Genomic DNA, 16,737 nt, shown 5'->3' with positions numbered 1-16,737 from the left:
GATGCGGTTTGCGGCATTCAACTCTACTAAGTGAGCTCTTTCGAATGAGGTATCACTCGACCCATGCTTTAATTTAAGATTTCCATGTTTTCCTCTGTGGGCCGTCCTCCCATGGTTGGTATGTTATGGTAATAGCAAGGAAAAATAGTTTACATAGCCATATGACACTGTGCAAAGTTTAGAGATGTTATCTGCTATGGTTTGTAAAATATTAAGCCGTACCCAGACTTTTGAAACACCTTGTATATATATATATATATATATATATATATATATATATATATATATATCTACTCTCATGTAAAGAAAAAAAATCTTCTATATCTAAAGTATAAATTTCTACAAACAACAGTAGCATCACAACTAATTTGAACAAAATTTTTCCAATCCAAAATCTAGAATCTCATTTACATAGAACTGTATTGCAGGAAGATGAGAGGTAGACCCGAAGGAGGCCCCTGCAGTTGAATAATGTATCAGTAGCTAGTGAGTGTGAACCTCCATCGTGAAAACACTGCTATCATTAGACACCTGGATCCTAGTATCTGAGCCCTGGAGGATCTCTGTGATGAACCACATGTTTCATACCACTCATAAACCCTTGTTTTTTTACTCATCGCAGACATCATAGCTTAGATCATATGCCCTTGTTACCATTTCCCACATTTTGTTACATTTTATTTCATTTTTCACACAAAAATTAATACAAATTCTTTGATTTTTTTTTAAATCGCTGAGTTCATAACACACGTCTAACATTAGCAGCTGTAACTGAAAAAGTAAACAATTAATACAGCTGGAAATTTCTAATACTTCAGGAGCATGAATAGCAAAATAATCTAGACAAACCGACTCTCCAAACCCGTGAAAATTGAAAAATTCCCGTAACTTATTGAACACACCTCGTTCACTTGGGGCTGAAAATGTCTTCAAATTGTACCGTAGAGTAAAACCTTTGGTGACAATTGAGCCATGACTAGGCTCGTTTCTTCTGTCTAGTTCTAGTGTCTGTCTGCAGGTTGTTTGCTGGATTAGAATCACGGCTAATCCTAGCAAACAAAACCTGCTTGTTTGATTTGTTCAAATACTTAGCCTAGGAAGATAGAATAGCTTGCATCGGCCCTGATGATCACTATTGTCATCACAGAATAGTTCAGAACCGCAAAGAAAGACCGGTATCAAGATTTGAAGACTGAAATGTTGAAAATTTGCATGTTTATAAACAACAATGTTTTGTGGTGAACATGGAAACCTGGCAAAATATCTAATTTGGTACTGTGCCGTGGTAAACCTGTGTAAAATGTTCCATCCACATCTTCACCCCAGTACAAAGAATGTGAATTTACTATTTTTCACTGCATGTCCAAAGCTGGAGTATACCAAAGGCGTCTAATGGATAACTCTGGCTTACTGATAACTTGTTCCTCACGCATTGGTCAGAGAGCATGAGGACATCCCAGTGACCTTGGGCGCTTCCTTCTTTACCTTTCTGTCTTCACATACATTTTGCTGGAGTGTACCAAAGGCGCCTAATGGATAACTCTGGCTTACTGATAACTTGTTCCTCAAGCATTGGTCAGAGAGCATGAGGACATCCCAGTGACCTTGGGCGCTTCCTTCTTTACCTTTCTGTCTTCACATACATTTTGCTGGAGTGTACCAAAGGCGCCTAATGGATAACTCTGGCTTACTGATAACTTGTTCCTCAAGCATTGGTCAGAGAGCATGAGGACATCCCAGTGACCTTGGGCTCTTCCTTCTTTACCTTTCTGTCTTCACATACATTTTGCTGGAGTGTACCAAAGGCGCAAATGGATAACTCTGGCTTACTGATAACTTGTTCCTCAAGCATTGGTCAGAGAGCATGAGGACATCCCAGTGACCTTGGGCGCTTCCTTCTTTACCTCTCTGTCTTCGCATACATTTTGCTGGAGTGTACCAAAGGCGCCTAATGGATAACTCTGGCTTACTGATAACTTGTTCCTCAAGCATTGGTCAGAGAGCATGAGGACATCCCAGTGACCTTGGGCGCTTCCTTCTTTACCTTTCTGTCTTCACATACATTTTGCTGGAGTGTACCAAAGGCGCCTAATAGATAACTCTGGCTTACTGATAACTTGTTCCTCAAGCATTGGTCAGAGAGCATGAGGACATCCCAGTGACCTTGGGCTCTTCCTTCTTTACCTTTCTGTCTTCACATACATTTTGCTGGAGTGTACCAAAGGCGCCTAATGGATAACTCTGGATTACTGATAACTTGTTCCTCAAGCATTGGTCAGAGAGCATGAGGACATCCCAGTGACCTTGGGCTCTTCCTTCTTTACCTTTCTGTCTTCACATACATTTTGCTGGAGTGTACCAAAGGCGCCTAATGGATAACTCTGGCTTACTGATAACTTGTTCCTCAAGCATTGGTCAGAGAGCATGAGGACATCCCAGTGACCTTGGGCTCTTCCTTCTTTACCTTTCTGTCTTCACATACATTTTGCTGAAGTGTACCAAACGCGTCTGATGGATAACTCTGGCTTACTGATAACTTGTTCCTCAAGCATTGGTCAGAGAGCATGAGGACATCCCAGTGACCTTGGGCTCTTCCTTCTTTACCTCTCTGTCTTCACATACATTTTGCTGAAGTGTACCAAAGGCGTCTAATGGATAACTCTGGCTTACTGATAACTTGTTCCTCAAGCATTGGTCAGAGAGCATGAGGACATCCCAGTGACCTTGGGCTTTTCCTTCTTTACCTTTCTGTCTGCAAAGACTCTTAGCAGGTTTAATGTGGACAACGTTGTAAGCCTCAATAAAACCCAGTGGAAGTGGGCAAGCAGTGTCTCAGGGCTGCCTGCATTTCTGCTACAAATCAATAATCAGTCTGACTGAGGTACTTCCAAGAGTTGATGGAAGTTCCAATGCCTTTTCGTAGATGCTCCATCCTCATACAGACCTTACTATAGAGTGTACAGAGTTATTTTAGAAAACTCGGTTGTTCCACCGTCATTTGGGATCATGTCTAAAACATCATATACACTCAGCTGTGCGCCTGGAGAGACATCTAGATTACACTCAATTTTGTAGTCTAGGTGTCTTTGATATCAAAACAATGCATAAAGTTTGTTTTGAGCTTCTTAGTCACCAACTTGTTTTGAAATTCTTCAAATGGAATTCTCCATGACAATGCAAGGCCTGACACTGCAGTTCAGACCCACCATCTAAACAACTACAACAATGATGGAGAAGTAAAAAGGGACATGGACTCTTTTTTATTGGAGCAGGCAATAAGTCTTACGAAGTTTCCCAAATTTTGTGAAAGATATGATAGACATTTAAATAAACTTACAAAATTAATGGACAGCCCCTGAGCTATTTTTAAGCTAAATAAATATAACATTATGAGTGCACAGATTTTTGACTAGAACATTTTTTGTTCATAAATAAAATCCTTTAAATACGAATTTATATTACTAAAATGCTGAAATAAACACAAATAATGTGATTGCTATATAAAATTTAAGTAAACTTGGATTGCCAGTTTGAAAATTTTCACTGACAAAAAACAAAATCTTGCTGGTTTGACAGGCCAAACCTCAATAGTATAATGTAATGAAGCACAATACACATATACAGCTATTGTTACCTTTGACATCAATAGACGACAGTTGAGCTAATTATGAATAACCAACCGGACATTTCACTTACCTCTAAAAAGGCTTTTGCCACTGTGCACTTCAAATTGTGCTGATACCTCAGCCATATTGGATAAATTCCACTTCTTTCATCTACTATATCACTAAAATCCTCACATTGCTGAAAATTTTTTACGAATTTGTAATCCAAACCAGCCAAATCTTCCAGTTCCTTTAAATCCAAAATTTTTCTTTTGAATGTATCATTTATTTCGGCAGCCAATTTTTTATAGTATATGTCTGCTACTTTCTGTAAAATACAAAGTCTCTATAACCATGTATGTTATAAGTAACGTCTAAATGATCTTAAGATGATAATGTTTTATTGGTAGTTATAAATAATATATATCATAACACAAACTAATGAACACGAAATTCCAAAGAGTCATATCACTAGGTAGAGAGGCAAGCAGAACTCGTGTGTTGAATCCCCAGCACGATCTGGCAATGTGCAGTGGCCTGTAAATGTGATCAGTCTAACATGACTCTCAAGTACTGCAGACGGTCACTGGGGTTAGGTGTGACTCCTCCAGCATGATCTGGCAATGTGCTGTGGCCTGTAAATGTAATTAATGTAACATGACTCTCAAGTACTGCAGACGGTCACTGGGGTTAGGTGTGACTCCTCCAGCATGATCTGGCAATGTGCTGTGGCCTGTAAATGTAATTAATGTAACATGACTCTCAAGTACTGCACATGGTCACTGGGGTTAGGTGTGACTCCTCCAGCATGATCTGGCAATGTGCTGTGGCCTGTAAATGTGATCAGTCTAACATGACTCTCAAGTACTGCAGACGGTCACTGGGGTTAGGTGTGACTCCTCCAGCATGTTCTGGCAATGTGCTGTGGCCTGTAAATGTGATCAGTCTAACATGACTCTCAAGTACTGCAGACGGTCACTGGGGTTAGGTGTGACTCCTCCAGCATGATCTGGCAATGTGCTGTGGCCTGTAAATGTGATCAGTCTAACATGACTCTCAAGTACTGCAGACGGTCACTGGGGTTAGGTGTGACTCCTCCAGCATGTTCTGGCAATGTGCAGTGGCCTGTAAATGTGATCAGTCTAACATGACTCTCAAGTACTGCAGACGGTCACTGGGGTTAGGTGTGACTCCTCCAGCATGATCTGGCAATGTGCAGTGGCCTGTAAATGTGATCAGTCTAACATGACTCTCAAGTACTGCAGACGGTCACTGGGGTTAGGTGTGACTCCTCCAGCATGATCTGGCAATGTGCTCTGCCTGTAAATGTAATTAATGTAACATGACTCTCAAGTACTGCACATGGTCACTGGGGTTAGGTGTGACTCCTCCAGCATGATCTGGCAATGTGCTGTGGCCTGTAAATGTGATCAGTCTAACATGACTCTCAAGTACTGCAGACGGTCACTGGGGTTAGGTGTGACTCCTCCAGCATGATCTGGCAATGTGCAGTGAGTGGCCTGTAAATGTAATTAATGTAACATGACTCTCAAGTACTGCACATGGTCACGGGTATTAGGTGTGACTCCATTAAGTTTAAAATTAGCCAGTTTCTTGCTGAGATTAAAACAGGCAATCTCCGTATATAATTAATTATTTTCCAGGTTGTAAGATACAAGTCGATGACGGCACGGTCGTTTTTGAGTGTGATTTCAGTTGTCCCTGTGTTTGAAACCTAAGCAATATCATCGATATAACTAAAATTCCTGGATATTCTATCTAGCATATCAACTATATACACATTAAACAAGAGGGGAGAAAAAACTGTTCTCATGGGGAGGCCGCTTTAACCCATTGTGGATCGCATTGTTATGGCGCGCGGGCACGAATTAATTTACGGTCAGCGGCCGCACAAACAGCAATGGTGTGCCACAGTATCGCTCGCTATTGTATACTAGAAAATTCAGCTGTAAAGGTATTCGTTCAGATGGAACATGGACCTGCTGGGGTATCCATAATGTAGGAACGATAACACGCGAGCAAGGTTCTGGGTGGCAGGGATGATGTCTCAATCATAGTCTAAATAATGCGGGTCGGGCAAAGCGATTACAACATCCGGACCATTGTCTAGGCTAAACCTGCCAACATGTACGTCTGCGTCGTTTAGTTGTTAACTAACCTCAAAAGTATTATAACAACTGAGGAAACCACCCAATCAGAAGCGCTAAAAAGCAGAGAGTAAACTCATATGAATGATTTTTCAACTTCGACATACAACTGCGATCTGTAGGATATTTATAACACTTTTGAAAACTCTAAACGTAGACTGTTGTTAAACACTCTTAGTTGACAAGTAAAGACAATCGCCCGATCTATCAGGCATTAATAACTGAAGGTGGATGGAGGGAAACTTAAAAGCAGACCGCTTTTGCAACCTGAGCTCGGGATTGTGCCGTTAGGCTAGGCTGCTGCCTGATGAGCCCAGCTCGTCAGTGATCCGCAATAGGTTAAGCTGACTAATGAGCTTTCTTTAATCTAGACTATGTGCCAAAAGCCCTCTTCCGAAGATGATTGATATCTGTCCCCTATTATAACACAGTTGCTGAAATCTGAAATTGCTTAGTTAAGTCAAAGTCAAAATATCTTTATTTACATTATGTACATGGGTACAATAAATAGTGTCACTACAACTAAGTTACATAATTGGATGATTATAGTAGATCATGTTGTTGAATAAAATGCTTTTCTAACAAAATAATCTTTTAGCTGTTTAGCTGTCCGTTGTGTGACAGGTCAAATTGAGGAAAAAATGGCACCTATGAATAGGAACCCTGTTTGTGGATCTTGTCCTAAAAGAGTAACTAACAGTTCTGGAGGTGTTTTGAGCGAAGGCGTATGTAAAAATTGGTTCCATTTTGAATGTGCAGGAAAGTCTAAAAAAGACTATTCTTATTCGAAAGGTGAACAGTCGAATTTTGTATGTGACAGTTGTAGTGCTAGCCAAAGTGAATTAGAAGTGAGTGCTCCTGCTATTGTATCTGTTACAGAAGACTTAAATAATAGATTTTGTGACTGTTTTGTTCATATAAAAATCTTGACTGATCAGATTTATGAAATAACTGAAAATCAACGAGAGTTGCGTAAGCAGTTGGACATATTAAAGGCAGAAAATGTTCATCTTACCACAACTATGGATAGCCATACCGAGGCTATTGGTGATATCTTAACAGGTAACAGTGATAAAGTTTTGTATTCAAGTGTCTTAAAATCTAATAAAAATCCCGTTGACTGTTTCTCATTGCCCTATGGTGGTGTAAAAGGAAATTTTAATCCTAATAATTTGAAGGTTAATGACAAACTTATTTTGACTCCAGCAGTAGTTGACATTCAGTCTGCTGGTCAAGGCAAAGGCTCAGTGCTGCCATCCAACACTGAATTAAGCAAAAAATCCCTGTCGAAGTGTGGGAAAAAATGGGGAAATCAAGACACCACTGCCAAACAACGACTGCAGAAATAAGAAGCAGTTCGTAAGGCTGCATGAAAGTAGTGCAGTGCCTGGCTCTCCGCAAGGGACTTCTGCTGTTTCTGACTCTGGTTCTGCTACCAATGTTTCAGATGAGATGTCTGAAACTGTGGAATGTGAACCAAAAGACATGGAAAGGGAAAGTGAAAATGTAAATAATGATTTTACAATCGTAACCTATAAAAAGAGAACTTCGGTATCGATGCAACATAGGGCTGGCAAAAAGCCTAAGTTTCTTACTGGCTGTGCACCTTTAGATAATAATAAACTGAAAGTTGTGGAAAAGCATAGACATATTTTCATCTCTAGATTTGCAGAAGGTGTTGAATGTGAAGTTTTGAAGCAATATTTAACTGACAGTGTGGAGGGAAATTTTGAAATTACAAAGTTAAAAAACAGGTATCCTGGATATAGCTCGTTCAAAATTGGAGTTCCTCTATCTCTTTGGAGCAAGGTATTTGACCCCAACATTTGGCCTACAGGTATATATATAAGTAGATTTAGGTATTCTCGCAAGAATTCCTCTGGGTCATCTTTTTTGGAACCCGGCCAAGAGACAGTTCGTGGGACTTAGGCCTGAAACTATCAGCTAATCCTCATGGTAAGAGGCATGGTTTAGATGTTATTAAGAGCGATATTTCCTATTGTGAAACAGTGATAGTGCATATTAATGTGCAGTCAATCAAAAATAAACTGAACTCTCTTGTAATACTTGGTAGGGATACAATGTGTGACATACTCTGTGTCAATGAACACTGGTGTACTGAGGAAGAGTTAGGTCTGTATAGACCTGATGGTTTTCTACTTGCTGCTAGCTTTTGTAGGCCTACACCGTATGGTGGTTCTGCGATCTTTGTTCGTGACTCCTATCAGCACTCATTTATGGTTGTAAATATTTTACCTTTTATTGAACTCAAACAGTTTGAGGCTGCAATGATAGCCTTTAGTTCCTTAAAGTTGTTAATTGTATCTGTGTACCGCACCCCTGACTCCTCTGTGGAGATATTTATTGATAGGTTAACTGGACTCCTTGACTTTGTAAATAGCCATTCTAAGTATAGAACCTACAAAATGATTTTTGCGGGTGATCTTAACATTGATCCCAGAGTAACCAGCCCTCTGATAGTTAAGTTTACTCATATTTTAAAGACTTATGACTGCTTTTGTCTTAATTTGCAACATACAAGATCTTTAGCCTGTTTAGACAATTTTATTTCCAACCTACATCCTTCTGCATACATATGTAAAACAGTGCAGCCACATCTTTCTGATCACCTTGGTTTGGTGTTGGTGGTAAAGAACTTATGTTTGCCCTTGAGTTCTTCTATAACTGCGGATCTCCCACAAACTTATCGCTATAGAGTGTTAAATGACATCAGTATTAGTAGATTTAAGGTTAGATTAAGTAATATTGACTGGTCTGAAGCTATTTGTGCTGGTAGTCTTGATGTGTCTTTTGATAGTTTTATGCAGATTTTGTCGCAACACTTTGATGACTGTTGTCCTTTGAAAACTAAAACTAGTGATAAGAATAACAGAACCCATAAGCCTACAAATTGGTATACACCTTTCCTTGGGAAAATTAGACATTTTCTAGACATAAGCTATGAAAAATGTAGGGATAATCCTTCTCTTTTAGACAACCATAGAAGGATCAAAAGGTTCTATAGATAACAGATTGATTTAGCAAAAAAATCTGCTAATGATAAATTCATTATCGAATCAAAAAATACTTGTAAAGCAGCATGGAGTATTATTAATGCTGAAACAGGTCGTTTGCATGAGAAATGTTCACAGGTCAAACCTCCTATATCTGCTGAGGATTTTAATAATTTGTTTGTAAATGTCTCTAATGTTGTAAATAGTAATAGTATGAATGTTAATTTAAATGCATTTAGTGCCATTGATATTCTTAATTCCTCTGGTATAAACAATTCTACTATAGGCCTACAGTCTTTTAAGTGGTATGAGGTTAGTCCTGCTGATGTATACTATATTGTTAATAGGCTAAGTAACTCTAAGTCTGAAGATGTCTATGGTTTGTCTAATTATGTTTTAAAGAATATTATTGTTGTGATTATGTGCCCCTTAACTTATCTTATAAACTGGATGCTCAATGTTGGTATTTATCCTCAATGTTTAAAATTAACTGTAACTGTACCTGTATATAAAAAAGGTGATAAATCAAATGTCAACAATTACCGCCCTATTGCGCTTGTACCTGTAATATCTAATATAGCTGAAAGTATAATTAAATCTCAGATTGATTATTATTTTGAAAAAAATCATCTACTTGTACCAGCGCAGTTTGGTTTCCGACAAGGTCTTTCTACGACTAAGGCAGTTGAAAGTGTTGTTTCTTACGTCATTAATGGGTTTGAGAATAAAGAGGAAGTCAGTGCTCTGCTTCTAGATCTAAGTAAAGCTTTTGACACTGTGTCTCATAGAGTTTTAATTGAAAAGCTCGAATATTATGGAATAAGAGGTAATGAATTGTCTCTACTTATTTCTTATCTCTCTAGCAGGTTCCAATATGTAAAATTGAATGACAGTCAATCTAGTTCTAAGCAGGTAACAAGCAGGGTTCCCGAGGGCTCTGTACTGGGTCCCTTCTTGTTTACGGTGTTTATTAATAACCTTCCTAATTTCATACCAAATAAGTGTGTCTTGTATGCAGACGACACTACGTTGTTGTGCTGTGACAGATCTCATGAAACTAGTGTAGTTATGACCAATTATATGAAAGAAAGATCTTACCTTTGGTTCTCTGCAAATAGCCTATGTGTCAATGAAGACAAGTCTGAACATATTATTTTTAGCCTATGTACTGTATCGCCAAACAAGTTAGTCAAGCTACTTGGTATTACCCTTGACTCTAAACTTTCGTGGGGAACTCATAACCTCTCTATGTACTCGATTGTCCAGAGTTATTTTTCTCTTAAAAAAACTTAAACTATGTACTTAGCTCTAGTTTAGTTATTAAGGCCTACTATGCTCTTTTTCATACCCACCTTCAGTATGGTACCCTTCTCTGGGGGGATTCTAGTTATGCTGCTGATGTCTTTCTGTGCCAAAAGAAAGCTTTACGCATTATTTTTTAATAAAAAGCCTACTGATTCATGTAAGCCTGTCTTTGTAGAAAGTGGTATTCTTACACTTCCTTGTATCTTTGTTCTACAAAGCCTTATGTATGTAAAAGAGAATCTTGATGTATTTAATGTGAGAGGCCTAACTCATGATTATAATACTAGAAATAGAGATCTAATTGATTTAAAACATGTTAGGCTAAGTAAAACCCAGCGTACATATCTTTTTACTGGCGTAAAGCTGTTCAATATATTACCATTGGTTGTTAGAGACATTTCCTGTAAACATTTTAAGACATTCTTATAGTTGGAGATTTCAATTTGCCTAACAGGGACTGGACATGTTCCATGGATGCTGAGCGGGATTCTTCCTTTCGGTCTGTATTAAATTTTGTTAACCTTTTTCACTTGCAACAGTTTAATGGGGTTAAGAATGACCGGGAAGTTGTGCTGGATCTTGTATTCTCCTCATTGAAGAATGTATCGGTTGAGCTGGCTTTGGATCCGTTGATGCCTGTCGAGTCCCATCATCCTCCTTTGGACATTGAAGTTGTGTGCAATGGCAATATGAAAACAAGAAATACAGTTAATAAGTATGATTTCAAAAGATGCAACATGGAAGCGGTTTTTCAAGACTTGCAGCTCTGGCAGTACCCTATTTTGGATGATTGTGAAGATATTGAGTATTCCTTTACACACTTTTGTACTAGCCTGAGTTCCCTAAATTAAATCTCAGACTCCAATGAAAGGTTTAGGGAAATCTTCCTTTCCCTGTTGGTTCTCCCCGGAATTGAGGAGACTGGTTCTGTTGAAGAGGAAGCTTCATAGTCAGTATAAGGCTACTTCTGATATGAATATTTACACGGAATTTAGTCGCGTGAGAGGGCAGTGTAAGGAACTTTCGTCACTCTGCTATCAGCTGTATATTGAGCGGGTGGAAGGAGCTATGGAGACCAATGTTAAGGCTTTCTGGGCTCACATAAATCATACTAAGGACTCTGCTAGGTTTAATGCTTGGATGTGTTTCAATGGTAAGACTGCTGAAGGATCTCAGGACATCTGTGAACTCTTTGCCGATCACTTTTCTTCAGTGTTCAGGCCATCCACTAGGAGACCTTCCTATGGGGACTGCTTGACTATTGGTTCTTTCACTGAGTTCTCTGCCTCTTGTGACGAAGTTGAAAAGATCCTCTCTTCTCTAGATGTTAATAAGGGGCCGGGGCCTGATGACATACCACCCTCGATATTGAAGTACTGCAGTTGCATTCTTGCTCCCCACTTGACTTTATACTTCAACCGATTTTTGCACTTGGGTATCTTTCCTCAATGTCTGAAGACAAGCTTTATTACACCCATTTTCAAGAGTGGAGCTGTCTCCGATATAAAAAATTTCAGGCCAATTTCTATACAATCAACATTGGCTAAGGTGTTTGAATCTCTGGTTCTTGCTAGACTATCTTTTTTTCTTTAAGAATCACATATCTAGGGCCCAGCATGGCTTCTGTAGTGGTAGATCAGCTATAACAAATCTGGTAATTTATCAGGATGATATTATATCTGCCTTTGCATGAGGCCATCAAGTTGACAGTATATATATCGACTGCTAAGGCTTTTGACAGGATGAGCCATGTACATCTCTTGGCTAAGCTTAGCAATATGGGTGTCGCTGGACCCTCGGGCCTTCCCTGTGCTTTCTGGAGTCCCTCAGGGTTCTTGTTGGCCCTGTATTGTTTACCATATTTATAAACGATTTGACTTATGTTATCAAACACTCAAAAATATTACTTTTTGCAGATGATGCTAAAATATATAATGAAGTAGCCTCAGAACTTGATTGCAGATTGCTCCAGGATGATTTGAATAACGTACTATTGTGGTGTTCTGAGAATGAAATGGAATTGAATGTATCTAAATGTGCAGTACTATCCTTCTCTCGAAGAACTGACACTATGATCTTCAATTTTTCTCTTGGAGAAGAGCCACTTACAAGATCTTCTGTGGTCAAGGACCTTGGAGTTACAATGAGATCTACATTGAGTCCCGACATTCATTTAGACTGTATTAGTAGGAAGGCAAGTTCGGCCCTTGGATTTATTATCAGAGTGTCCAAGGATGGTTTTTCTCCTGGAGCGTTAAGGACACTTTATATTCATCTAGTTCGCCCCATCCTGGAGTACTGTTCTCCTGTCTGGTCACCATATCAACTAGGCCACATTGATCTTCTTGAGGGTGTTCAGAGAAAATTTCTTCGGGTCATTGGTGTACAACTTGGATTTCGTTATGCGGATGTTCCTTTGGATGACCTTCAATCCTTGGATTTCAGACGTAAAGTCCTTGATCTAATGCTCCTTAAGGGGATCATCTCAGCCACTGTGGACTCAACTGATCTGCTTGGGAGAATCGACATTTGTGCCCACCAGTCTCTTAGAATCAAACAACTTTTTGAAAGAAGATTCTGTCCAACCCAATATTCTTTCTTCAGTACCATACCACGTCTCCACCGTCTGGGGAACAGCCTTCCTGTTGACTTTGATTTTTTCGCTATGTCTGATGATGCTTTTAGGAAAGAACTCAGGAAACTCAGTGCTTTGTGAGCTGGCATGTCCTGCTGCAGTAACTTGTATTGCATGTTGTATTTATTTATGTAGTAATTGTTGGTTTGTTGAATTTACTTGTACATATTTTCGCTCACCTAAATTTTGTATATCTTGTAATTATTATCTGATAGCATGTATCTGTTTACTTTTCTGTCCTCACTATAAATGAATTAAGTTTTTGAAATCATATTATTTATTATTCAATAAACTATACTGTACTATACTGTTGATAGATATGAATGTTTATTTATGCCTGTGTTGTGTTTGTATTAAATTTTTTATATATTTATTGTAAAGCTGATATACATTTGGTGTATGTTGTAGCTTTTGTGTGTTAATTATTCGTTATAATTATATACTTTTGCCTCTTGTTATGATCATTGTCAATATTTGTTACAAACCATGTATATTTATCTATTGTTATGGCTTTTGCTAAAGTCATTATTATAAATTATATTGGTTCATCTTTTGCTATTTATGTGTAAGATTATATATATAAAGTCCAGTTGCATGTTTGGCTTAACCCATAGCTTGTAAGTAGTAGTTTGGTTTGAGTGATGTTGCATGTTTGGCTTGACCCTTTGTAACTGAGTTTGGATTTAGCTGTCTTTGTAGAATTATATTTGTAATATTGTTGTATATTGGTCCTTGACCGTTGGAAGTTGAAACAAAATATGTTAAGTTCTCATACATATATATATATATATTTATCTTTTGAATTTGTTATAATATTGATTCATACTTTGCATGTTATGTTACAGGTTACCGTATTTAATATCATAAATTATTCTTTTATATTGAATATATTGTTGTTCATCTTGATGTTGGCTGCAAGTAAAATTACTGTATATTGTAAAATGGTGTTAACCGTATATGAATAAATAACTAAATAAAGACAGTTATGTTAAAATGGTTAAAAAAAGGCTTTTTACTCTGTTGACGAAATGTTACGTTGTAGTATGGACAATTTATGTTTTTAGACTTCTGACCTGTACTTTACCGTATGCAATCTAGTATGTAAGCATAAGCCTAGGAATTATGTGCTTTGTAGTCTAGGTTTATTGTATTTCTACAGACAAAGGTACACCTTTGACACTGTCAATACATTGTATATGTGGGATGACAATAAACATCTTGATTGATTGATTGAAACATCTTGATTGATTGATTAGCATTGATTTAAATTTCTTAATATCTTCAACTCTTGTTATTGTTTATGGAATTGACTTAAAAAATTTTATTCCTACATAAGAAGTTTTTTTTCTATAAAATTCTAAATTGTGTTGTGGTATTACTAATTCCTTCTTATTCCTAGTATTGTAAGTATGGGTTTCACAATGAATTTTAAATTTAGATTGATAGGTCCTAACATACATAACACATTCTAAAATATAAAGGCTATGTACTGTTAAAATATTTAGTTCAGTGAAATTATTTTTCACTGACTCATCCTTCTTCATTTTCAACATTATTCGTAGTGCTTTTTTTTTTGCAAAATTAGAATTTTATTTAGGTTTTGGTTTGTGGTTCCTCCATACACTCCTATCCCATATGCAATGTGGGATTGAATATGTGCATGGAAAACCATCTTTAGTACTGACAAACTGCATAAATAAGAAAGTCTTTCGATAGCATATAACCCAGAATTTATCCGCTTAATTATCTGTTCAATATGTAGATTCCAGCTAAGGTTTTTGTCTATTGTTAGACCGAGAAATTTTGTGTAGGAAACTTGATCCAAACTGGAATCGTTTATCAATATGTTAGGATTTACACGTTTTCTGTCTTGTTTTGTGTTAAAAGAAATAAAATTAGTTTTATCGGTATTTAAAACTAATTTGTTACTAGCCACAACTTTCAAATTTGAATCTTACACAAATTAAGGTAATGTGTTCAGCCCCTGTGAATTTAGAAACACGACACTTTAAATAAGTAGACTTGCAAATTGCACATATTTTAAATGGAGGATTGGGGTTCAGTAAAATATTTACTATTCCTTTATTATGTGTCATAACAGAATACACTTGGTATGGTATAAAAATGTTCATATGAAAGTAACCGATATTTTACTATTCTTATACATTTTTCATAAATTCTACAGTTTTTGAGCTTGAAAATGTTGTATGGCCACCATTTTGCAGTCTGATACATTTTTTTGAAAACAGGCCTTAATTAGACTAAACATTTAGCAAAGTTTAAACCTTATACCTTTATCAAGTTAAAAGAAACATTTTTTTCCTAAACAACACAAACGTACAGATGGAGGATAAACTAGGCAGGATAGGACTATACTTTATATGGAATTTTTTATTTATTTTGACCATGTGACAAGTCAAATGGTGAAGTTTGACAGAGTAATATTTGTGGACACCCTGTATACAAATATATTTCAAAGTAACTTCATTATTACAAGAAATCAATTTACGTGGCAACTGTACTGTAAATGCTACTTACCTGAACAGCATTTTCCTTAGCTTTGATTCGAGTGCTGCCATCTCCACAAATATACTGATTCAAAAGGTTGACAATACTTGGCCAAATATGATCATGATATCGTCTGGTTGAATTTGGAGTTAAAAATTCTTCCTTATAACTGTTACATATCTTCTCGATGACTGCCGAGTTCATCAATTGTTCTAAATCCTGAAACCAAGAAAATTTAAACAAGAATTTAAGCCAACAAGAGTAAATCATACATTATAACGGACTGTATGTTCAACAAAAATAAATACAAACATTAAACATTGATGCTACATGAACAGAATTGAAGTTTGAACCAATTCAAATATTCTAGCACAGTACTTATTTTGCTGGTTAACTTGATAGTAAAAATTATTTCCGAGCAATGTATTATGTGGAAACAAATAGAGAAACTCAAACACAGCACTACAAGAATCACAAAGGAAGAAAAATGTTATCGCCTACCAATACAGCGAGGGGTGTCACTGTCTGTACTAGCACCAGTTATATTTATAATATATTCTAATAAATTGTTCCGAGTGGACGAAACACATGGGGTTGGATACCGCTGAGGTCGTAGTAATGAATACTCGATTTGCAAAGTTTACTTACATGTTTAATTGTGGCAAATAAACATAAAAGCATCACTTCTAGATGTTAAACTTAAAATAATGTATTGCCACGTTGCTGCCAAATAGATTGACAATGAACTACATGATACCATAGGGGTGGGCCTAATAGTTCCAATGTTCTATGGGAATTTTGCATACAAACTTAATAATTATTTAATACTTTAACACTCCAAGTGCTACTATCGCACTGTGCAATATGTTAGTTTTTGTTAAATTGCCGTAAAACGGTTTATTTAATTATTCCGTGATTTTCATAGTACAACGTAGAAGAGATTTCTCTATGCACTGGCTCTACTTTGTAAGCCTTTGAGTAAAATGAAAAATAACAGTCAGCTGATTTTGTCAGTTGTTGCCGTGCTCGCCGTGCAGTACTTTGTTGTAGATTTGCCTAGGTTAGTTATCGTTCGGCCGTGACTTATTGTTTTGATTTGTGTTATTATTCACTGTACGATAGATTCTTGCTTCTTGGGTGTGTATTTTCTATTTTATTATGAGTTGCTACAGTGCTTTAGAGCACTTCAGGAGGACTGTAGGGGGAGGCAGAGGAAAGAGGGTAGCGCAGCAATCAGAATCTGACTTTAGTCAAATGTAAATATGTATATATACATATGTATGTATACATATTTATATATTTACATATTATATTTTGGAGGGTTAAAATTAACTTCCCTTCATGTTGATGTCGACTCACAAGCTCGGGAGTCAGCATCTTGGCTTGGCATTGCTATGAGTGTTACAGCCTTCCCAGGCAACTGCTCAGCTCACACTGAGGCAATATGAAAGCTGCTGCTTTTCCAAATTTTCTAACAAATATAGCTGTACAATATTCTACAA

General features: G+C 37.2%; 1 protein-coding gene across 3 annotated transcripts in view; it reads right to left on the bottom strand.

Moving 5' to 3' along the window:
- The window catches only part of LOC124360925 (atlastin-2-like), a 106,788-nt gene that overhangs the window by 11,151 nt on the left and 78,900 nt on the right, over window positions 1–16,737 (bottom strand). For all 3 annotated transcript variants that reach the window (XM_046814927.1, XM_046814926.1, XM_046814928.1), the window contains 2 exons: window positions 15,266–15,454; window positions 3,697–3,933 (listed from right to left, as the gene is read on the bottom strand). In XM_046814927.1, the coding sequence (XP_046670883.1) occupies window positions 3,697–3,933; window positions 15,266–15,454 (426 nt within the window). The remainder of the gene's footprint in view (window positions 1–3,696; window positions 3,934–15,265; window positions 15,455–16,737) is intronic.

The sequence above is a fragment of the Homalodisca vitripennis genome, chromosome 4 (assembly GCF_021130785.1).
Source record: "Homalodisca vitripennis isolate AUS2020 chromosome 4, UT_GWSS_2.1, whole genome shotgun sequence".
NCBI lineage: Eukaryota > Metazoa > Arthropoda > Insecta > Hemiptera > Cicadellidae > Homalodisca > Homalodisca vitripennis.
Note: the sequence above shows the minus strand (reverse complement) of the source record. Positions and strands in the feature narration are given on the sequence as shown.